We start from the raw sequence: 23,719 nt of genomic DNA on the forward strand, positions 1-23,719 counted from the left end.
TCTCTTGGGTAGTTAAGGTGTTGTGGAAGTCAGGCTTTTACCGCACTTTTTCCCACAGGAGTACTACGGTAGCTCAGTACTGCAGGTTAGTCACTCCTATGGTATATGAATAATGTTTGCAATCAACCTCGCAAGCAGCATTATTCATACTGCTGGCATCATTAAACCACTGAGTTGCCTGATGCTCCTGGGCCACTTCTTAAAAGGGATCGTCCAAACTGCTGATGACACCCCACCTTCCTGTAAGTGCCCACCCCCCCCTTGTCCAAGCTTATCTTTATTAATCTCTGGTGTCTAGTGGGGTTAGTTGCTCTTGTTCCTTGCAGTGACCAGCACAGCTAGGTTTTGCTGACACAATTTTGTCTTGGTGGTGTCAAACTTTCCATTTTACAATGATGGACCTGACAGCGCCCAAAGGGATATTCAGATACATTGAAGTTGTTTTATAACCTCCTCCTCCTCCTATTTGATGCAGCTCATGTTCAACTTCCTCATCACAACTTAGTCCCAGTTGGAAGGAATATATAATTTATTCTCCAAAAAAATCCCTGAAATGTACCATTATACACTCTGATCTGGGCTGCCATAGCACTGTAGCCTAATAGTGGCCAATTCTGATTGATCTGGAAGCCCAAAAAGGAGGAAATTACAAGACCAAACAAATTCATCAGAAATGATTTACCATTTTTTTTCTGCATATGTAGTGTAGTATATGTGATTGTCTTTGTAATTCTTACTGTTGCTGAATGTTGCTTACACTCTGCTGATGTCACAATGCTGGCCCCTCCCAGTTATCCAGGTACCTTTTACCATGGCCAGTGCTATACTGCTTGAGCTTACTGGAGGATCAGCGAAAAATAGTTAAACATCTTAGAAGACTGAAACACATCTGCTTTCTTATATAGGAAGCATATGCTTCCCCAGCCTGGTAATTAGACGCATTTGGTTATTTCTTGTTCATTTTACAGTATAACCATTGAATCTTACTGGTTTATTTTAGGTTGAACCACGTAGCTGCTGGGCTTGTTTCACCAAGTTTGAAATCTGATTCGTCTAGTAAAGAAATAGAGGAAGCTATGAAGAGAGTAAGGGAAGCACAGTCTCTGATCTCAGCGGCTATAGAACCAGGTAACTAATTGATATTTTTATAGAAAAAATATGCAAGTTTGTCTTTTTACACTCTGTAGTTCTGGAGCTTTTGAGTTATGTAAAATAAACATGTGAAGCCCTGAATTATTTAAGCCATCACTACAATTTAGGTACATTACTAATATAAGTTTACAAATTTACCCCCCCCCAAACTAATCTGTAACTCAGCTTTTTTTGTAATTCAAGACAAAAAGGATGAAAAGCGGAGACATTCAAGGTCAAGGTCACGATCAAGGAGGAGGAGAACACCTTCATCTTCCAGGCACAGGTTAGACATTCTTAAGAAAAGTAAGAAACCTGAGGGAATGAAAGATTTTTTGAAGAGATCTGTACTGATGGGGAAAAGAACTATCTTGCAACAATGGCTCAACAGGGAGGCCCCCTGCATAGCGCATTGGCGAGGCGCCATGATGCAGTGCTGCTCAGTGGAGAAGCAGAGGGTCCGTGATCTTGCCTCTAAGCGAGGAGACCATTTTTGCAAGATCTGGTCTCCGTATTGGGACACGCTCACTCCCATGGCAAAAAGTAGATTATTAAATTGTTAGGGGGATGGGGAGGGGTGGGGAGAGAGGTTGGGGGGGATTATGCGGGGGGGGGGGGGGTAGAGGGGCATAATTGACTAATGAAAAATTGTATGATGGCACCTTTATATATAGGCCTTATCCTGTTCCTATTATTCAGTGCAATGTTTGTGGTTTTGGCATATTGTACCGTGTTTTGTTGTGCCAATAAACAATATATATAAAAAAAAAAAAAAAAAAAAAAAAAGAAAAGTAAGAAAGTGAAAGTCACTGGGTAATGAAATATTTTACAGGAAATGGAATAGGATGATCAGTCATCTTAGCCTTGTGTATCATTATTTTGAAGGCTGTAGGTGAAACTTTGGACTAACTGAGTATAGCCGTGATGATATTCCTATAAAAAGGTTTCACCTACAACTTTTTCAATATTATATTTCTGAGGACAAGCAAGATAGAAAATCCAGTGAAGCCCAGTGCAGTAGGAAACATTCTAGAAAGCTTCGCAAAGGTTTTAGAAGCTAATCAGGCTGCCTAAGTGGCAGGACTGCCTCCTTTCTTTGTGTTTTTTGGCTGCAAAATCCAACAGATATCTCCTGATCATGGTATTTCAGATTTCCTTTTTTTCCTCTGAGAGGCCGATGCAGAAAGCCACCATGCAGTCACTTACAACAGCCTGTACTTGCATGCTACCGGTTGAACAGGTGTTAAATTGCCAGGAAGATATGGGTGCACATAGAATTAAAGTAAATGTTAATAAGACCATTAAGAATTCTGCAACAATGCATAAAAGTGACTTTGGGTGCACATACATCATGAGAAATGTTTTGCCCAGGTTCAGAGCAGCATAGAATAGTGTAGAAGAGTTGGTTGAGAGGATTTCATGCCTTTGCAATTTAAAATGCCTCATTTTAACTTTTTTTCTCCAGCTAGAATAGTATTAGCAACTTTATTTATGTATTTATTTACCACCTTTTTGAAGAAATTCACCCAAGGTGGGGAGACAGGAGGTATGTGTGCATGTCCAGACAAAAAAAAGTGCCAGCACGTATCTGCAGCTATTGTCCTGCACATAAAGTTTTTAAATGCTAAGATTTATGTGTAGAACAGTTGCCGTAGATGTGTACTGGTATTTTTGCTTTCTTCAGACATGGTGCACAAGAAAACCATGTTTACTGCTGAACCTTTGTGCGCATGTGTTTCCCCGATTAGTGAGCAAGTTCTGCCTGTGTTAAATTTGCATAGAATTAGCTTTCTGTATTGTACAGTTTTAAGATCACAGTGGAAACCAGGCGCTCAGCAAATCTATGCATAGCTTTCTGCTTTGACCCCTTAAGCAGATTCTTATAGTTTTAAGTTCTTTGTATTGCTGTGGCCTGCACAGGTCCCAGTGCAATAAGAAATAGCATGTGAGGTGGGGTTTTTTTTTTTTTTTTTTTGAACATCAAGCTGTTTGATTTTACTGTAGCTATTCTTCCTTTAGTATCCTAAAGGAAAAGAGCACCCTTGGAATGAAGGACTAACATAATATCAAGAGCAGTGGGTTAAGAACCAGGGCAGCCCAGTTAGAATCCCTCTGCTTATCTTTGTGATCTTGGGCAAATCACGTAACCCTTTGCCTCAGGTGCAAGCTTAGATTGTGAGCCCTCTAGGGACAAAAAAATACCTACTGTAGCTGATTGTACACTGCTTCGATAGCTTTTCGTGCTTATGGGCGGGTATATACCTGTGGCTTTAGGAAGTGTGTCTGGTATACCAGGACTATACTGGGGCCTTTTTTAAGTGTTATATTTGTCAGCTTACATTATCTAGAGGATCTCATGGCCATGCAGAGCATAGAAAAGAGAACTTAGCTTTGAGTAAGTCCAATCCAGGAGCATTAGCACAGGAGGCATGAACCCATATGGATAAGGTGCTGCATCAGAGGCAGGGAAATACATCAACACTGTTGCTTATGGTTTGAGATCAAGCACTACAGTTTTAGTGTGCACTTCTCCAAAATGTGCAAAGCAATTTCAGTAACCTTACAAAGGCTGTGCAGGGTGGCTGCTGATGACATTGGCGCTCCCATGCCAGAACTTCCAGCTGGACCAGAATTCAGCCTCTCCCTTGTGCCAGTACATGTGGATATTCCTGGACTTCCACTCTTTCAGTCTCTCGCAGAGAGTGCGGCTGATTAAAGGGCTGGACCAGAATTCAACTTTCTCTTATATTAGTATACTAGTAAAAAAGCCCCGTTTCTGATGCAAATGAAACGGGGGCTAGCAAGGTTTTCTTCAGAGTTCAGTCCTTCAGTGTTAAGTTTCCTGCTGTTCTGTGTTTGTGTTACAGAGAGAGTGAGGGCATCTCTCTCCACCCCCCCTCCCCTCTGATTTTCCTTCACTCATGGGGAAACCGGATATTTCTGGCGCTTCACACTTCCGGCTGGAGGCTTCAGCGGTGCCTTTTATATATATAGATGTGGATCTGCCCAAAAGCCTATCCATTAAAAGCTTCTCTAAAATGCCACATTTGGTTTTGTTCCAGAAAGATAATTTTCTTGACACAATTCAAGAGGCTTAGAATTTGACAGCCATTGACTATAGAATGCTAAGGCCTGTTGCCTGGTATTTGCAATTTCAACCCTTTAACTGTTGAAGGCCACTCAAACATAAACAAATTCTTACACTTCAGTTTTAATATAAAAGGACACTGATGCTGCAGTGGAGATGAGGAAGCATCGACATTGGTTTTTATTTGAGCATCATGCTGGGAACAAAGAGTTACCATGTCTCCTTCCAGGCACTTCCATGGAGAGGACCACACCACCTCCACCATGCCATGAGAGGTGCATCAGCCTGCAGGGGTCCTAGTTTGTGCCACCAGGTCACCTTAAGTAACCTAGGAAGAATATGTTGCTATTTTTATGGTTTATTAGGTTTAAGTTTTAACATTTTTTTTAAATTCAGGATCAAAAGAACAATATAGCAAACCACTGAATAATACAAGGCAGTTAAGTCAATGACATGACAAAGAAACAATGATATAACAATGAACAAAGCACTATACAGCATGAAACAGAAACTTATGATCCCAGTTTTTGTGAACAACCCGTAATCACCCATCCCCATGATCCTTATCCTTTGAGAATACAACTATGGTGGCCTGTTGCTTAGACTCGTATGACTCTAGGTCATCTTATTGCGATGAGCATGCCCAAGATTGGTTTATTAGGTTTAATATGCTGCATTTCAAAGCAGGTAGCAAATAGTAAAATAGTTTACAATACTTAATTAAAAAGATAGAAAGGAGAGAGGCAGGGAAAGACATTATGGCATGCAGAAATTTCACTTGTATAGTACAAGAACTTCTTTTATTGATGCATGCTCCGGTGTAGCGCATTCCGGAGAACTATGATCTAGCTGGAGTGTTGGTATCAACATTAAGGTACAGAAGTGCAGAGTCATGTGACGTAATGGAAGGGAGAAGACGCTGAACTGTTTCCTCACCCCAGTGGATTTCAGTAAACCACTAGCGGGTGTGTTTCCCCTATAAACAAGACAAAAGACCCCTTTTGGATTGAGTAGCTGTGTGGATCCAAGCAGCAGGGAGCAGCCATGATGGCAAAACTGTCGAGAAAAGAGCAGCAGCGGTCGCCTCTTCAGGAAGATATGATGGTGGCAATTCTGAATCTGTTGGGAACTGTGGTAAGCTCAATTTGGGTCTCCGAGGTAGCAGCAAAAGTGGCCACTTTGATGGAGTCACTTAGGTAAATGGCTAGCGCCACTGGAGGAGAAAATGGAGACCTAGAGAACTGTATACAAGCAGCGGAACCTGTCGATGCCCAGCTCCGGAAAGAGCTTACAATATGCAAAATAAAATAGAGGATCTATCGCTACAGAAGGAGCAATATGCTTATATTGGGCATTCCAGAATCCATCACTGAAGCGTAGCTAGTAGGCTTCCTAGAGGCACTTTTTAAATACAGAATTAGGCCTTCCAGCACACCTGGACCCTTTGCAAGTGGAGCACGCACACAGACTTGGATTGCACAAGCCGGATTCCACGAGGCCCAGGGTGGTCATTCTGAAAATATTGAAATATGCACACAAAGCTGCCAGAAAGACATGGGTGCACATAGAATTAAAATAAACGTTAATACCATTAAATATTCTGCAACAATGCATAGAAGTGACTTTTGATGCAGGCTGTCTGTGGTGGGAAAAAGCTGCAGTACCAAAATAATTGCTACGTTTTCAAGTGTACTCTGAATGAGTAGCCACTAAAAGGAAAGCTTTTTCTCGCCTATTTGTTCTAAATTATTCTGATAAAATGCGCTTTGCGCTTCTATACCCCGCCCAGCTGCAGATACATCAAGGTCAGGCCCACTTTTTTGAGAGGATGCAGCGGCTTTCACTGCTAAACTGCAGCTACAAGACGCACTGAGGAAGGGGGGGGGTCAACGAAACACATTGAAGTCGGTGCATGTATGGATCTGGTTCCCATTTGCAATCAGCGCCCTGTTGAGACTTGAGCAGCTTGTGGTGGCCCCAGGACTCATGCAAGGGAGTTATCGTTCTGTTTAACAACTTGGATAACCATGATGGTAATAGTCAGCAGCTTGTTCGTGAGCATACCCCAGGAGGTCAGCGGAAAGCTTGAGATCATTGGCTGCAGAGCAGGAGTGTTTGCCCTCTGACATGGGCTCCAACGAGTTGTGGGGTCCTGATGGCCGTACACTAAACTCTGAATGAGGCAGCAAAGATGACTGGTAACTTGCGGGGTCTATTTCAAGCATTGTGTTATATATTAGGAAGTTTATTACACTCAGCACAGTTGTACTTAGTTTTTTAAGGGATTAGAGGACAAAATGGTATTTAAATTCACAGCTTAGGGGGGGGACCCCGGTAACCGATTGGAAGGACTTTACATTGTGAGGTCTGTGGGGTGGGGGAGTGAGTCAGGACATGAGAAGCTCACTATTGTTGAGCTCTGGATCAATGTGGGGAGGGGGTTGGTTGGGGGAGGGAGTGGGAAGAGGGAATGGAACATTACAGAGGATTCTGGTTTGGTTGCTGTGGTTATTTTTTCTTCTGTTTTTGTTTTTTCTTTTTCCTCTTGGTGGAGATGGTTTCCTACTTGGAGCTAAGGCACGTCTTTAATCTTTGTTTGGAGGAGAAAGAGTTCTTGGGAACTCAATTTGTTTTTTCAATTTTTATGACTTTTATGGTTTTTATGATTTTTGTTGGAGGGGCAATGGACTATTCCCGACTGTCGAGTGGGTTATGGAACGTAGATTGCAGGTTGGGACGATCTCATTCCTGATTACAGCTACTTTTGATTTTTTACTACATTTTTTGGAAATTGGTTTCTTGGAACATTGGGAGGGGGGGGGGTAACATCTCCTATTAAACAACGAAATATATTGCAGTCCCTTCAAAGGCAGAGGATGAATATAGCTTTTCTTCAGGAAATGCATTTAACCTCTTTGGAACATTAAAAATTCCAGAGGTGGTGGGTGGGGATAATTATAGAATAAAGCAGGGGTAATTATTTTGGTTTGCAAAGGCTTGGATGTTCAATTCCATAAAACTTACTCAGGTCCTGATGGGCGCTCTGTGTTTGCCCAGTTAATATTACTACGGACAAAATATTTTGCTGTGTAATTTTTATTCTCCCAGGACAAGCAGGCTGCTTGTTCTCACGTGTGGGTCGACGTCTTCGTCGGCCCGGGAAACGGAGAGACGTTATTTTGCAAGCAAAATCAGAAAAAAAGTTTTTGGAGTCTTCTGGCGCGTGAGCAGTGCGCACTGCGCATGTGTGGCCGTCTTCCTGTCTGTCGTGTAAGCGTTTCCGGTAGTTCTTTTTTCTCCGCGGTGAGGTGCGGTCGATTTTTTTTCCCTTACTTTTCACAGGCCCGGGAAGGAGTTCTTCTGAATGGCTTTTGTGCTTTTCTCAGAGGGTGTCTCCCAAGTCTTGCTTCCAGGAAAGATTCCACCAAGAGGTGTTACTTTTTAGCCCCCTCCTTAAGTCTCTTCACTGGCTCCCTATCCGTTTCCGTATTCAGTTCACGCTTCTCTTATTGACCTATAAGTGTATTCACTCTGCTGCTCCCCAGTACCTCTCCACTCTCGTCTATCCCTACGCCCCCCCTCGAGTACTCCGTTCTGTAGTTAAATCTCTCTTATCCGTCCCCTTCTCCTCTTCTGCTAATTCTAGACTCCATTCATTTTGTCTTGCTGCACGCCTGGAATAGACTTCCCGAGCCTGTGTGTCTGGCCCCGTCTTTGGCCGTTTTCAAGTCCAAACTTAAAGCCCACCTCTTTGCCACTGCTTTTGACTCCTAACCACTTCTCACTTACCCTGGCCTTTAACCTCACCTATTATTCCCTTACCCTTATTTGTTCTGTCTTTTTACCTGTCTTATCTAGATTGTAAGCTCTTTGAGCAGGGACTGTCTTTTTTTTTTTGTATGGTGTACAGCGCTGCGTATGCCTTGTAGCACTTTAGAAATGATAAATAGTAGTAGTAGTAGTAGTAGTACTTCTTCAAATGGAGGAGGTTTGCCATCTGATGTGACAGCAATGCTCTAGATCCTTTTTCTTGTCCTACACAGACCCTGCTTGAATACCTTCTACACTTATCAGAGTCTGGTCTCAAGACCAACTCCGTAAGAGTTCACCTTATCGCCGTGCAGAAGGTAAGCCTATCTCTGGACAGCCTTTAGTTGTTCGCTTTATGAGAGGTTTGCTTTTGTCAAAGCCCCCTGTCAAACCTCCACCAGTGTCATGGGATCTCAACGTCGTTCTCACCCAGCTGATGAAAGCTCCTTTTGAACCACTGAATTACTGCCATCTGAAGTACTTGACCAGTAAGGTCGTTCTCTTGGTGGCTGTTATTTCAGCTCGTAGAGTCAGTGAGCTTCAGGCCTTGGTAGTGCATGCACCTTATATCAAGTTCCATCACAACAGAGTAGTCCTCCACACGCACCCTAAGTTCCTGCCGAAGGTGGTGTCGGAGTTCCATCTGAACCAGTCAATTGTCTTGCCAGCATTTTTCCCCCGTCTTCATACCCGCCCTGGCGAAAGCAGTTTGCACACCTTGGACTGCAAGAGAGCATTGGCCTTTTACATGGCGTGGACAAAGCCCTATAAACAGTCTCCGCCCAGTTATTTGTCTCTTTTGATCCCAACAGGAGCGTAGTCGCCGTCGGAAAACGCACAGTCTCAAATTGGCTAGCAGATTGCATATCCTTCACTTATGCCCAAGCTGGCCTGACTCTAGAGGGCCATGTCACAGCTCACAGTGTTAGAGCCATGGCCGCGTCAGTGGCTCACTTAAAGTCAACCTCCATTGAGGAGATTTGCAAGGCTGCAACGTAGTCATCAGTCCACACATTCACATTCACTTTTGACACAAACCAAGACTGAACTGACAACGGGATTACCTGGACGTAGTCTTGAATAATACGAATACACCCAGATAACCCCAGGTAACCCTACCCGGATTGACCCATCCCGCTGATCGACCTCAGCCTCCCACCATACCAGGCCCGACGTGGCCTAGTTCAGCCCTCAATAACCAGTTTCCACCCTGGCATCACCGACAAAGCAGCGGTGCCATCTACCCCGCAGCACACAGTAGGTAATCCGATTGGCGTCTGCCCTACCTTAGTACACCCTGCTCGGATGCCCAACCTCACCTCACACCTTTACTTGACTGTTAGGAGAGGCCCTTGTCGAACGACACGCTGATTGAAGCAGCTCACATGGGCGGCTGGCCACCCGAGCCGCGAGGAACGGTACGCCTGGGCGAAACGTTGAGAGAGCGGACCAATCGGCGGACCGTCTGAGCCGAGGGGACAGTTCGGGCATGGAGGTCCCGCCGTGTGCGTGTGCCAGTGGGGGAGTAGTGCGGATTGTCAGGAGGTGCTTTGTTTTTGGCGCCCGATCCATGCTGCAAGAGATGGTGAGGACGGTCGTGCTGAAGTTCAGCCTGCCCAGCCAGGACTCATCGGAGCGTGAACCTCAAACGCAAGGTGACCACGTGTGCCGACCGTTGTTGCCGACAACGCCACGAGCTGTAGAAATCTAAGGCCTTTGAAGGCAATGTGCCTTGTGAAACAATCCCGGCACCAAATCATCCCCTGGATCGGAGGCCCAGGCTCAGCTGCTGGATGAAGAAAGAAGAAAAAATCCATACTCCCTACACAGACTTCCTAACAAGACAAGCCGTTGCAGAATCGCACTCCCGGCGTCCTCCTACTAATTGATATGCTGAATAGCCGGTGAGTTAGCCACTGTATAGCCAACAGCACTATCTTTTTGACCTCCTCCTCCTTCCAGTTACTTTGAATTTAATTGAACCTCTTCCTCCCATCAGCTAACATGAGCCTTTATGATTTAATTCTGATATGCTTCTCTAACTGGAATTACTACAGTTTACCTGTCTGAACAGTATTTGAAGTTTTTCCCTAAATGGAATCCTTCTAGATCTATCTATCCCAACCGAATTTGCTGACATCTGTTCCACTGACAATTGTTTTGCCCTGCGCTGCTGTCAATCGCCCTGCGCTGCTGACAACTGTCAACTGTACTGATCTGTATATATAATATATACCTATATACTAACGCATCTATTGCTGTTTCCATTTTCCCAGTCCTTTGGTCCTCATTTACCTCCTTCACATCCAGACCAATAAGACCATTCCATCCTTATCTTACTCGAAGAAACACCCAATTACCCGTCCCCTATAATTTCTATTCTCCCGTATCCCCACCCCTTCAATTTATAAAAAACTATCCTCCCCTACCTTAGCCACCCTCTCTTTCCCATACACTCCTCAGCCATTCTCCTAACCGACTATTTTTACATTCGCCAATAATCCTGATACATCTGCCAACATGATCTTCATAAAAATATTCATCATCCACTCTCTTGCTATCATAAATGCAACACTCAATATCCCCCCATCAGAATTCAACATTAAACCAGTTCTTCAACATCAAATAAGAACTCCCAAATTAATATCATTCCCATGGACCAGCAACAGCCACAGAAACCCAGCAACAACCAATCATCCTCAACATCAGGAACTTTTTTTATCTAAAGCTAAATCATCTAATACGAGACAACTTATCGAAATCTTCCTCTCATTTTCAACTACTGAGTCGCATCTGCCCTCAACGCTAGATCAGTAATTAATAAATCTGAAACCATCACAGACTGGATTACATCTGACAACCTCAATCTACTGTTCATCACAGAAATCTGGATCCGTGATCCAAAAGATCCTATTATACTTGACTTATGCCCCCCCAGGCTATAAAATATCTCATTGGCCTAGAAAAGATAAGAGGTGGCGGTATAGCACTTACCCATAGTTCTAACTTCCTTGCAGAACCTATCTCAGAGTCCATCTCACCTCAAATCGAAATTGCTTCAATTAAACTTCATAACCCTATACTATGTGACCACCTCACCTGCATATTGTTTTACAGGCCTCCCAATAACTGGAACAATAGCTAAATTATATTTATGGACTTTATATCAAACGCATACGTTAACAGTTCCAATATATTATTAGTTGGAGATTTGAATCTGCATTTAGAAGACTCCAATTCTGTCCACACTCGAGAATGTATTGACTTCCTCCAATTATGTGACTTTCTCTGAGGACAAGCAGGCTGCTTGTTCTCACTGATGGGTGACGTCCACGGCACCCACTCCAAGCGGAATCTTCACTAGCAAAGACGTTTGCTAGCCCTCGCGCGCCCATGCGCACCGCTCATGCGCGGCCGTCTTCCCGCCCGAACCGGCTCGTGTTCGTCAGTCTTCTTTTTTCCGCACTCGGGACGGTCGTGTTTTGCCGCCGTTTCGTGCCCCTCAGAAGACCTCGCGCGTCTTTCGTGTTTCTTTAAAAAAAAAAAAAAAACCCTTTTCCCATATTTCTAGTTTTTTTCCCCAGTGTAAGTTTCCTTTCGCTTTCGGCAGCCCGTACGGGTTTTTTCTCACGTTTTTCTCGGTGCCTCTTGTCATCATCGCGAATTTTGATTTCGCCGGCGCAATTTTTCCGCCCATGACATCGAAGCCTTCCAGCGGCTTCAAGAAGTGCACCCAGTGCGCCCGGGTAATCTCGCTCACTGATAGGCACACATCGTGTCTTCAGTGTCTGGGGGCTGGGCACCGCCCGCAGGCCTGTAGTCTTTGTGCTCTTTTGCAAAAGAGGACTCGGGTAGCGAGATTAGCCCAGTGGAACGTTCTGTTCTCCGGCGCTTCTACGGCAGCAGCATCTCGAGATTCGTCGGGTGCATCGGTGTCGGCAGCACTGAAGTCTTCGGAGATCGCATCGACGTCGACTGCATCGAGGCGTCTTCCTCCTGCATCGTCTGTACCGAGACTTCAGAAGAGTGCGTCGGTGGTACCGGGCCCCCCTCTGGTGCTGATGTCGTCGGACGGTGGTGCTTCATCTGGAGTGCAGGTGAGGGCTGTCCATTTCCCCTGCTGGTGGCGGTGAGCCTTCGGGTAGGTCTCCTCCTGCCCTGAGGGCTCCTGCGGTACAGCCTCCCCGGGATCGACCATCTTCGGCCCCCGGCCCCGAGGAAGCGACGTCTGGATTCAACGTCCTCCTCATCGGTACCGGGGAGCTCCGGTGACATGCTTCGCTCGAAGAAGTCGAAGAAGCATCGTCACCGGTCACCTTCCCAACTTGGTACCGGGAGCTCTTGGTCGCCGAGGGAGTCGGCACCCAGCAGGCATCGGCACCGGGAGGACCACTCACCCTCCATCCAGGAGGTGTTGGTGTGCTCTACCCCGGACAGCCCGATACCGCCTCCATGCCCGGAATAGATTCTGACCTCGACGCCTGCACCGGCTTCTCAGTCTTTCTCCACAGCCGCTCTGCACGAGAGTCTCCGGGCCGTTCTTCCTGGCATTCTGGAAGATCTGTTGCGCCCTTCTCCTCCGGTACCGGGGGTGCTTGCGCCACTGGTGCCGTCGAGTGAGGCGACAGCTGGCCCTTTGCCCGGGATGAGGTCCCCGGTACCCGATTTCAGCTGCCTCCCAGGTGGACTCCCCGACGATGTCGGGGGAGGGAGCTTCGCCGCTGCCGGCCAGGGAGTCCACCTCTCGACGCTCCCACCATGGCCATGGTTCCACGGAGTCGAGACGGACACGGCTTCAGACACGGGTCCGTGAACTTGTGTCTGATACCGATGATGAGGCCTCGTGGGAGGCAGAGGAGGACATCAGATATTTCTCTGACGAGGAGTCTGATGGCCTTCCTTCTGACCCCATTCCCTCTCCTGAAAGACAGCTTTCTCCTCCCGAGAGTCTGTCTTTCTCGGCCTTTGTCCGGGAGATGTCTACGGCCATCCCCTTCCCGGTGGTTGTGGAGGATGTGCCAAGGGCTGAGATGTTTGAGCTCTTGGACTATCCTTCTCCACCTAAGGAAGCGTTCACAGTACCCATGCATCATGTCCTGAAAAAGACATTGCTGGCGAACTGGACCAAGCAACTAACTAATCCCCACATTCCCAAAAAAATAGAATCCCAATATCGGATCCATGGGGACCCAGAGCTGATGTGCACTCAGTTGCCTCACAACTCTGGTGTGGTGGATCTGGCCCTAAAGAAGGCTAAGAGTTCTAGGGAGCATGCTTCGGCGCCCCCGGGCAAAGACCCCAGAACCTTAGACTCCTTTGGGAGGAAGGCCTACCATTCTTCCATGCTCGTGGCCAAGATTCAATCTTACCAGCTCTACACGAGCATCCATATGCGAAACAATGTGCGTAAGCTGGCGGACTTGGTGGACCAGCTCCCTTCTGAGCAAGCCAAGCCGTTTCAGGAGGTGGCCAGGCAGCTGAAGGCATGTAGAAAATTCCTGGCCAGAGTGGTATTTGATACCTTTGATGTTGCGTCCAGGGCCGCTGCTCAAGGTGTGGTGATGCGCAGACTCTCATGGCTGCGTGCCTCCGACCTGGAGAATAGGATCCAGCAGCGGATTGCGGACTCCCCTTGCCGTGCGGATAACATTTTGGGGAAAAAAGTCGAACAGGTGGTAGAACAGCTCCACCAGCGGGATAACGCTTTCGACAAATTCTCCCGCCGGCAGCCTTCAGCATCTACCTCATCAGGTAGACGTTTTTATGGGGGAAGGAGGACTGTTCCCTACTTTTCTGATAAGCGTAGGTACAATCCTCCTTCTCAACAGCCTGCGGCCCAGGCTAAGCCCCAGCGCGCTCGCTCTCGTCAGCAGCGTGCGCTTCAGCAAGGCCCCTCAGCTCCCCAGCAAAAGCAGGGGCGAGCTTTTGACTGGCTCCAGCAGAGCATAGCCGATATCAAAGTGTCCGTGCCGGACGATCTACCGGTCGGGGGGAGGTTGAAAGTTTTTCGCCAAAGGTGGCCTCTTATAACCTCCGACCAGTGGGTTCTCCAGATAGTCCAGCAAGGATACGCCCTCAATTTGGCCTCCATGCCTCCAAATTGCCCACCGGGAGCTCAGTCTTTCAGCTTCCAGCACAAGCAGGTACTTGCAGAGGAACTCTCCGCCCTTCTCAGCGCCAATGCGGTTGAGCCCGTGCCACCGGGGAAAGAAGGGCTGGGATTCTATTCCAGGTACTTCCTTGTGGAAAAGAAAACGGGGGGGATGAGTCCCATCCTAGACCTAAGGGCCCTGAACAAATATCTGGTCAAAGAAAAGTTCAGGATGCTTTCCCTGGGCACCCTTCTTCCCATGATTCAGGAACAAGATTGGCTATGCTCTCTGGACTTAAAGGATGCTTACATGCAAATTCCGATACTGCCAGCTCACAGACAGTATCTCCGATTCCGTCTGGGAACATGTCACTTCCAGTACTGTGTGCTACCCTTTGGGCTCGCCTCTGCGCCCAGGGTGTTCACGAAGTGCCTGGCTGTGGTAGCAGCAGCGCTTCGCAGACTTGGAGTGCACGTGTTCCCTTATCTCGACGATTGGCCGGTGAAGAACACATCCGAGGCAGGAGCTCTACAGTCCATGCAGATGACTATTCGCCTCCTGGAGCTACTGGAGTTTGTGATAAATTATCCAAAGTCCCATCTTCTCCCAGTACAGAGACTCAAATTCATAGGAGCTCTGCTGGAGTCTCGGACGGCTCGTGCCTATCTTCTGGAGACAAGGGCCAACAATCTGTTGTCCCTCGTCTCCCGGGTGCGAGCGTCCCAGCAGATCACAGCTCGGCAGATGTTGAGATTGCTGGGCCACATGGCCTCCACAGTTCATGTGACTCCCATGGCTCGTCTTCGCATGCGATCTGCTCAATAGACCCTAGCTTCCCAGTGGTTTCAGGCTGCTGGGGATCTAGAGGACGTGATCCACCTGTCCACGAGTTTTCTCGAATCCCTGCACTGGTGGACAATTTGGTCCAATTTGACTCTGGGACGCCCTTTCCAAATTCCTCAGCCGCAAAAAGTGCTGACTACGGATGCGTCTCTCCTGGGGTGGGGAGCTCATGTCGATGGGCTTCACACCCAGGGAAGCTGGTCCCTCCAGGAACAAGGTCTACAGATCAATCTCCTGGAGTTACGAGGGGTCTGGAACGCTCTGAAGGCTTTCAGAGATCGGCTGTCCCACCAGATTATCCAAATTCAGACAGACAACCAGGTTGCCATGTATCACATCAACAAGCAGGGGGGCACCGGATCTCGCCTCCTGTGTCAGGAAGCCGTCAGCATGTGGCTGTAGGCTCGCCGTCACGGCATGTTTCTCCAAGCCACATATCTGACAGGCGTAAACAACAGTCAGGCCGACAGGTAGAGCAGGATTATGCAACCTCATGAGTGGTCGCTCAACTCCAGAGTAGTGTGCCGGATCTTCCAAGTGTGGGGCACCTCCTTGGTAGATCTCTTCGCATCTCGAGCCAACTACAAGGTCCCTCAGTTCTGTTCCAGACTTCAGGCCCACGGCCGACTGGCATCGGATGCCTTCCTCCTGGATTGGGGGGAAGGCCTGCTGTATGCTTATCCTCCCATACCTCTGGTGGGGAAGACTTTGTTGAAACTCAGGCAAGACTGAGGCACCATGATTCTGATTGCTCCTTTTTGGCCACGTCAGATCTGGTTCCCTCTTCTTCTGGAGTTGTCCTCCGAAGAACCGTGGAGATTGGAGTGTTTTCCGACCCTCATCACCCAAAACGAAGGGGCGCTTCTGCATCCCAACCTCCAGTCCCTGGCTGTCACGGCCTGGATGTTGAGAGCGTAGACTTTGCCTCTTTGGGTCTGTCAGAGGGTGTCTCCTGCGTCTTGCTTCCAGGAAAGATTCCACTAAGAGGAGTTACTTCTTTTTATGGAGGAGGTTTGCCGTCTGGTGTGACAGCAAGGCCATAGATCCTCGCTCTTGTCCTACACAGACCCTGCTTGACTACCTTCTGCACTTGTCTGAGTCTGGTCTCTAGACCAACTCTGTAAGGGTTCACCTTAGTGCAATCAGTGCATACCATTACCGTGTGGAACGTAAGCCGATCTCGGGACAGCCTTTAGTTGTTCGCTTTATGAGAGGTTTGCTTTTGTCAAAGCCCTTCTACAGTGTCATGGGATCTCAATGTCGTTCTCACCCAGCTGATGAAACCTCCTTTTGAGCCACTGAACTCCTGCCATCTGAAGTACTTGACCTGGAAGGTCATTTTCTTGGTGGCAGTAACTTCAGCTCGTAGAGTCAGTGAGCTTCAGGCCCTGGTAGCCCATACTCCTTACACCAAATTTCATCATAATAGAGTAGTCCTCCGCACTCACCCTAAGTTCTTGCCGAAGGTGGTGTCGGAGTTCCATCTGAACCAGTCAATTGTCTTGCCAACATTCTTTCCCCGTCCGCATTCCTGCCCTGCTGAACGTCAGCTGCACACATTGGACTGCAAAAGAGCATTGGCCTTCTATCTGGAGTGGACACAGCCCAACGGACAGTCCGCCCAAATGTTTGTTTCTTTTGATCCCAACAGGAGGGGAGTGGCTGTGGGGAAACGCACCTTATCAAATTGGCTAGCAGACTGCATTTCCTTCACTTACGCCCAGGCTGGGCTGGCTCTTGAGGGTCATGTCACGGCTCACAATGTTAGAGCCATGACTGCGTCGGTGGCCCACTTGAAGTCAGCCACTATTGAAGAGATCTGCAAGGCTGCGACGTGGTCATCTGTCCACACATTCACATCTCATTACTGCCTGCAGCAGGATACCCGACGCGACAGTCGGTTCAGGCAGTCGGTGCTTCAGAATATGTTTGGGGTTTAGAATCCAACTCTACTACTACTACTACTATTTAGCATTTCTATAGCGCTACAAGGCATACGCAACTCCATCCCCTAGGCCCATTTTTTTATTCTGTTCCAGGCTACACTCTCAGTTAGTTGGATAAGTTGTTAGGTCAATCTCAGTTATGTCCTCGCCGTTGCGAGGCCCAATTGACCATGTTTGTTGTTTTGAGTGAGCCTGGGGGCTAGGGATACCCCATCAGTGAGAACAAGCAGCCTGCTTGTCCTCGGAGAAAGCGAATGCTACATATCTGTAGAAGGTATTCTCCGAGGACAGCAGGCTGATTGTTCTCACAAACCCGCCCGCCTCCCCTTTGGAGTTGTGTCTTCCCTTGTCTTTGTCTTGCTACATATGGGACTGACGAACACGAGCCGGTTCGGGCGGGAAGACAGCCGCGCATGCGCGGTGCGCATGGGCGCGCGAGGGCTAGCAAACGTCTTTGCTAGTGAAGATTCCGATTGGAGGGGGTGCTGTGGACGTCACCCATCAGTGAGAACAATCAGCCTGCTGTGCTCGGAGAATACCTTCTACAGGTATGTAGCATTCGCTTTAACCTACCTCCAATGCAAACTACTCACATCAAAGGCCACTCACTTGATATCCAAGCTCATTTTCAAAGCACTTAGCCTCCCAAAGTTCCATAGAAACCTATGGAACTTAGCCTCCCAAAGTGCTTTGAAAATATGCCTCATCATCTCCTACGAACATTCTTCAGACCAAATATTCATTTTTTCAGATATCTGCTAGTCTGCTTTACCTTGGTTTGACCATTATAAAGCAACCTTGTCTTTATATTGACATAAAAATAACCAATCTATAGTACGTGAACCCTTAACTATCAACCCCAGAGGACGGATCGATAAACTTTTTGGCACCATATCTATAAAAATGACTGGTCAACAAATCCCTATTCAAATCACTTCCTTACAGATTGGGACAACAGATGCAATATCATTCTGGATGAAATAGCCCCTTTACACTCTAAAGCTTTACGTAGAAGCAACCCTTCTCCATGGTTTAACGACATATTAAAAAACCTTAAGTCACAAACCAGGAAACTTGAAAAAATTTGGTGTAAATCAAGAAACAGCATCACCTTCAATATTTGGAAAGTCACAAAGAAAATATAAGAAGGCCATCAAACTAGCCAAAAGATCTTATTACACAAGGAAGATTACAACCACAGGTACAGACATAAGAAAACAATACCAAATAATAAAGAATCTTATCAACACCGACCCAGTCACATCATCCACAAACTGTCCATCTGCCGACCAACTAGCCAAATACTTTAAAGATAAAATCATTAACCTGTGCAACACAATCCCCCATGACGATTCCAGCATTGATAGCTTTCTTGATGAACTGGACCCAGATTTGAACGAAATACCTGCTGACCGCTCCTGGACAAACTTTACCCCTCTTAACCACTGAAGAAATTTCCACAACAATATCCAAACTCTTTAAATCACACTGCCACCTTGACCCCAACTATCTAATGGAGAAAGCTCCTGCACGCTTCATTACAAACCTCACCACTCACTTAAACTTCCTCCAACAGGGATCCTTCCCCACCGAACATGGTAACATATTACTTACACCCATACCAAAAAACACCAAGAAACCAGCAGATGACATAACCAATTACCGCCCTATGGCCTCTATCCCTCTATTGACCAAACTGCTGGAATACAGAGTAACCCCCCAACTCAATGAATTCATACAAAAGTTCTCCATCCTTTATGAGTCGCAATCGGGCTTTCGACCTGCCCACAGCGCAGAAACAGTATTACCTTAATATCCAAATTCAAAAATGAAATATCATTTGGAAACATCCTCCTTCTTCAATTTGACTTATCTAGCGCATTTGACATGGTGAATCATGATATCCTTACAAAGTTACTTGACAAACTTGGAATCGGCTAAAATCAAATGGATAAAAGGTTTCATGTCAAGATCTTATGGAGTCAAATCAACTACATCTGTCTCGTCTCCCTGGTCATCAAAATGCGGGGTACCTCAAGGTTCACCTCTTTCCCCAATTCTCTTCAACCTTATCATGATCCCTCTAGCCAAATCCCTATCTAAATTTGGCCTCAATCCCTTCATTTATGCAGATGATGTCATTTTTTTTTATTCCCTTCAAATCCAACTTAGAAGAAATCTCCGATAAAATAATCAATGGAATGAGCATCTTAGCTTCTTGGGCCAACACTTTTAAGATGAATTTGAATAAGGAAAAAAACACAATGTTTAATCCTTACATCCCAATACTCTACACTCAATCTGACTACACTCAACACCCCTGACGTCACCATCCCCATATCTGACAATCTAAAAATTTTAGGAGTACTATTAGACAAACACCTAACTCTGGAAAATCATACAAAAACTATGACAAAGAAAATGCTTAACATGATGTGGATGTTGAAGCGCGTGAAATCCTATCTTCCCCTAATAACCTTCTGCAATTTGGTCCAATCCACTGTACTCACCCATGTTGACTACTGCAATAGTATTTTTATTGGATGCAAGGCCCAAATCCTGAAAAAACTGCAAACTGCCCAAAACACGGCAGCCAGACTTATTTTTGGTAAGTCGCGGTTTGAGAGCGCAACACCTCTCCATGTAAAGCTTCATTGGCTTCTTATTACGGAACGAATAAATTTCAAAATCCAAACGCTAATTCATAAGATTATCTAAGGAGAATCCCCAGACTACATGTACAATCTAATTGACCTTTCAACCAGGAACGGCTCTAGATTTCTCGAACTTATCTAGACTTACATCTTCCCAACTGTAAAGGTATCAAGTACAAAACATATTATGCATCCATCTTCTCCGTTTTGGGCAGCCAGCTCTGGAACGCCTTACCTAGATCTATTCGAATAGTCAATGACCACTTACCCTTCCGGAAGCTTCTAAAAACTTACCTCTTCAAGTAAGCCTATACAAATGACTTGACTTAAATTAGGAGTCCATCTGTGCTACCCCAATCAGACTATATGACAGAACCTGAAATATGCTTCCCTACTTAATCCTTTCTGAATTCACCCCTTTTCCAACCCTCATTATACATTATTTCTTAATCAACAACACATTATACCAATATACACCCCTTCCCACTCCCTACCTCTACCATCTTTCTCCCTTACCCGTCTTACTTATCCACATTTTGTTGTCCACCTCTTCATACACACTATATTACAACTGTTATCCAATCTTTGTTATCTTGTAAATCTGTTATATTATGTAAGCCGCATTGAACCTGCTAATAAGTGGGAAAGCGCGGGGTATAAGTGTTACAAATAATAAATCTCACTACTGCCTCCAGCAGGATACGCAACAGTTGGTTTGGGCAGTCAGTGCTGCAGAATCTGTTCGGGGTTTAGAATCCAACTGCACCCCCCCCCCCCCCCCCCCCAAGGCCCATTTTGATTATTTCCAGGCTGCACTTTGTTAGTTGATTTTGGTTTTAGGTCAATCTATGTTATGTCCTCGCCGTTGTGATGCCCAGTTGACCAATGTTCATTGTTTTGAGTGAGCCTGGGTGCTAGGGATACCCCACACGTGTGAACAAGCAGCCAGCTTGTCCTCGGAGAAAGCGAAGATACATACTTGTAGCAGGTATTCTCCGAGGACAGCAGGCTGATTGTTCTCACAAACCTGCCCACTTCCCCTTTGGAGGAGTTGTTCTTGAATTTGCTTTTTGATTTGATGGGCGTGAAGACGGCCGTGCATGCGCGGTTGCGCGCTGCTTGTGCGCCAGAAGACTCCAGGAACATTTTTTCTAATTTTGCTTGCAAAATAACATCTCTCCGTTTCCCAGGCCGACGCGGACGTCGACTCACACGTAAGAACAATCAGCCTGCTGTCCTCGGAGAATACCTGCTGGAGGTAAGTATCTTCGCTCTCACCCAACATGTTTAATAAGAGACAACTTAATACAGTTTTTGATCCACAAGTGGACAAATCTTAACCAAAAGCACGGGCCTAGTTGGATTTAAGTAAGGAGCTATCTCTGTTGTGAAACACATTAGATTTAATAGATATGTGGAGAATGCTCCACCCAGGAGAAGGAGACTACACACACCTATCTCGGGCTCATTCTACTCATCAAACTACTTTATTGATATCTTGGCAGTTATTCTCCTAGGTCAGTTGGGCAGAGATAGGTCCGTATGGCATCTCAGACCATGCATTGGTCTGGATTCAACTTTGGGTGGGTGGGGGACACCCAGTCAAAACGCAATTGAGGTTCCCCTTAGAGCTACACTGTGACACCAAGTATCAGGAATACATACACTAGAAATGGCTAGATTATTCTATCTATAACAGCCAACATATGGACCTACCTGTAGTGTTTTGGGAAACAGCTAAGGCTGTGTTGAGGGGGGGATACTATAGCCTATTCTCACAAAGGTGGATGTGGGATCGTAATATTCTATGCTTAGTTGCAGATTTCGTACTCACAGGATGTGTTTTGGCAGCTCCCCAGTGGAAGCTAATAAAGTCTCCCCACTTGCCCTTCAGAATGAACTTAATGAACTGTTGCATCAAAGAGCTCTCAAGGCTAGTTTTTACTACAATTTTCAGCTCCACCTCCATGGCAATAAGAGCGGAAAGCTTATGTCAAATTTTATCAAAGTCCAGCAAGGTCATAAAAAGGTAATTGAACTCAAACAAAATGACTGCTCTCTTACCAACTCAGACACAGTTAACTATTAATGAGATTTTTAGGGATTATTATGCTGCACTTTATGAGGAGGTGCCCTCTCTGGCCGGAACGCTTTATTTAGAGAACTTGACGATGCCCAAGTTAACTCCTTTGCACGTTACTCAATTGAACGTGCCGCTTACCCTGGATGAACATTATTTGACCATCGGTTCAAGAGCTTTGGGAAAGGTGCCGGAACCAGATGAGTATAGGGCTGAATTCTAAAAAATTTTGGTCATGTCTGTATCCCCCCCCCATCAGTTCGAGCATGATACCATTCTCAAGACTAGGCAATTACCTGATTGTTTACAGCTAGCACAGGTGATGGTTCTGCCTAAACTCCACATCTCCATCATATCGGCCTATTTCTCTGCTTAACTATGAGACAACGTTGTTAGCTAAGATCTTGGCTAATAGACTGGCAAAGGTACTCCCATTGGGGTTTGTTCAGGGCTGTACAACTCTGGAGTGGGTCCAGTGGGATTGGGAACCTTCTCTGCTAATCAGTTTGATGTGGAGAAAGCAGGTTGGTTTTAGAAGTCTTTGGCTTCCAGGGCCTTTTCTTAGAAGCTATACAACTATTACATTGTAATCCACAAGCCATTCTGCTGTTTCCTATTCAGAGGGGTACGAGTCGGGGCTGCCCTCCTCTCTCTTACTATTTATACTCACTTTGGACCCTTTGCTTAGAGAGGGACATCAACATCCAGAAATTTGTGGGGTCTATCTCAAGGCCTCCAGTTTTAAGATCTCAGTGTTTGTGGATGATTTATTGGTCCATATCGCTAATCCTTATCAATCGTTGCCAGCCCTTATTTTTATTTTTTATTACATTTGTACCCCGCGCTTTCCCACTCATGGCAGGCTCAATGCGGCGGGCAATGGAGGGTTAAGTGACTTGCCCAGAGTCACAAGGAGCTGCCTGTGCCTGGAATTGAACTCAGTTCCCCAGGACCAAAGTCCACCACCCTAACCACTAGGCCACTCCTCCACTACGTCTTATGGAGACTTTGCTGGCGTTAAACTCAACTATTCTAAATTTATAGCATTGGCCTCATGGGCCCATGTACTCCATCAGTGGCTTGGTGTGTTCCCTTTGAATTGGGTGTAAAGTTCGTTCTGGTACTTAGCTATACAACTGACAGGTGAGATGTGTTCCCTTTGAATTGGGTGTAAGGTTCGTTCTGGTACTTAGCTATACAACTGACAGGTGACATCAGTCAAATATATCATAATGTGGATAAATTATTGGCCGCCACCACATCCACGTTGACTAGCTGGAGGAGCCTTCTCTCAACCTGCATGGTAGAATCCAGCTGTTTAAAATAATAGAACTCCTTAGATGGCTTTATGTACTACAGACGGTCCCAATAAAGTTGTTTCAGAACAATCTTAAAGCTCTTCAAAAGATATTGACAAAATTTTGTTGGGGAGAGACCAAACCGAAATTGCTGTTTAAAAGGCTTTTGGAGGGTGGGAGGATTGAGATTGCCAGACTCAAAAAATTTAACCCAAATGCTGGTACTTGCCCCTGAGAGCTACTACTATACAATAAAGGCAAGAAAGAGTATACAGAGTACAATTTTTTTGAGGAAAGACTTCAAAACTCTGTATTCACTACCGTGAATTACAGACTGTCATCAATCTCGAGCATATTTCACTTTAGAGATCATGATACACGTTCCTCATTAGTCAAAACCTCCGCTAACTAGGTCTATACTTTAATAGTGGTATTCTATTATATCAAATACCAAACTAACAACACCTATCTGGGCGCTGGCGTGGACTGGAGGGTGTGCTCAACAGAAAGCTTCTGTTTCCTAAATGCTTCATCAGGAGCTCCGCCCTCAACCGCCAAGTTTTGCCCTGCAAAAGTTAGCATAGAAAGCACTCATGAACACAAAAAAACTCATGGAAAGCAAGCATATTGCTTAAATAATAGCCGATAAGACAGGATAGTTCAACAGAACTCTTACCTTCAGTGAGCTGATCGGAACTTCTCCAACCCCGCTTGAGAATAAACATGGCGCCCAGGTTTTAAAAGGACGCCAGCGCTAAAATCCAATCAGCTATGAAG

At 46.0% G+C, this 23,719-nt stretch overlaps 1 protein-coding gene across 7 annotated transcripts in view; it reads left to right on the plus strand.

Moving 5' to 3' along the window:
* SRSF11 (serine and arginine rich splicing factor 11) overlaps positions 1 to 23,719 on the plus strand; it is a 202,495-nt gene that overhangs the window by 77,975 nt on the left and 100,801 nt on the right. For all 7 annotated transcript variants that reach the window (XM_030205240.1, XM_030205241.1, XM_030205242.1 and 4 more), the window contains 2 exons: positions 1,001 to 1,128; positions 1,336 to 1,417. In XM_030205240.1, coding sequence (XP_030061100.1) covers positions 1,001 to 1,128; positions 1,336 to 1,417 — 210 coding nt within the window. The remainder of the gene's footprint in view (positions 1 to 1,000; positions 1,129 to 1,335; positions 1,418 to 23,719) is intronic.

The sequence above is a fragment of the Microcaecilia unicolor genome, chromosome 6 (genome assembly GCF_901765095.1).
Source record: "Microcaecilia unicolor chromosome 6, aMicUni1.1, whole genome shotgun sequence".
Taxonomy (NCBI): Eukaryota; Metazoa; Chordata; class Amphibia; order Gymnophiona; family Siphonopidae; genus Microcaecilia; species Microcaecilia unicolor.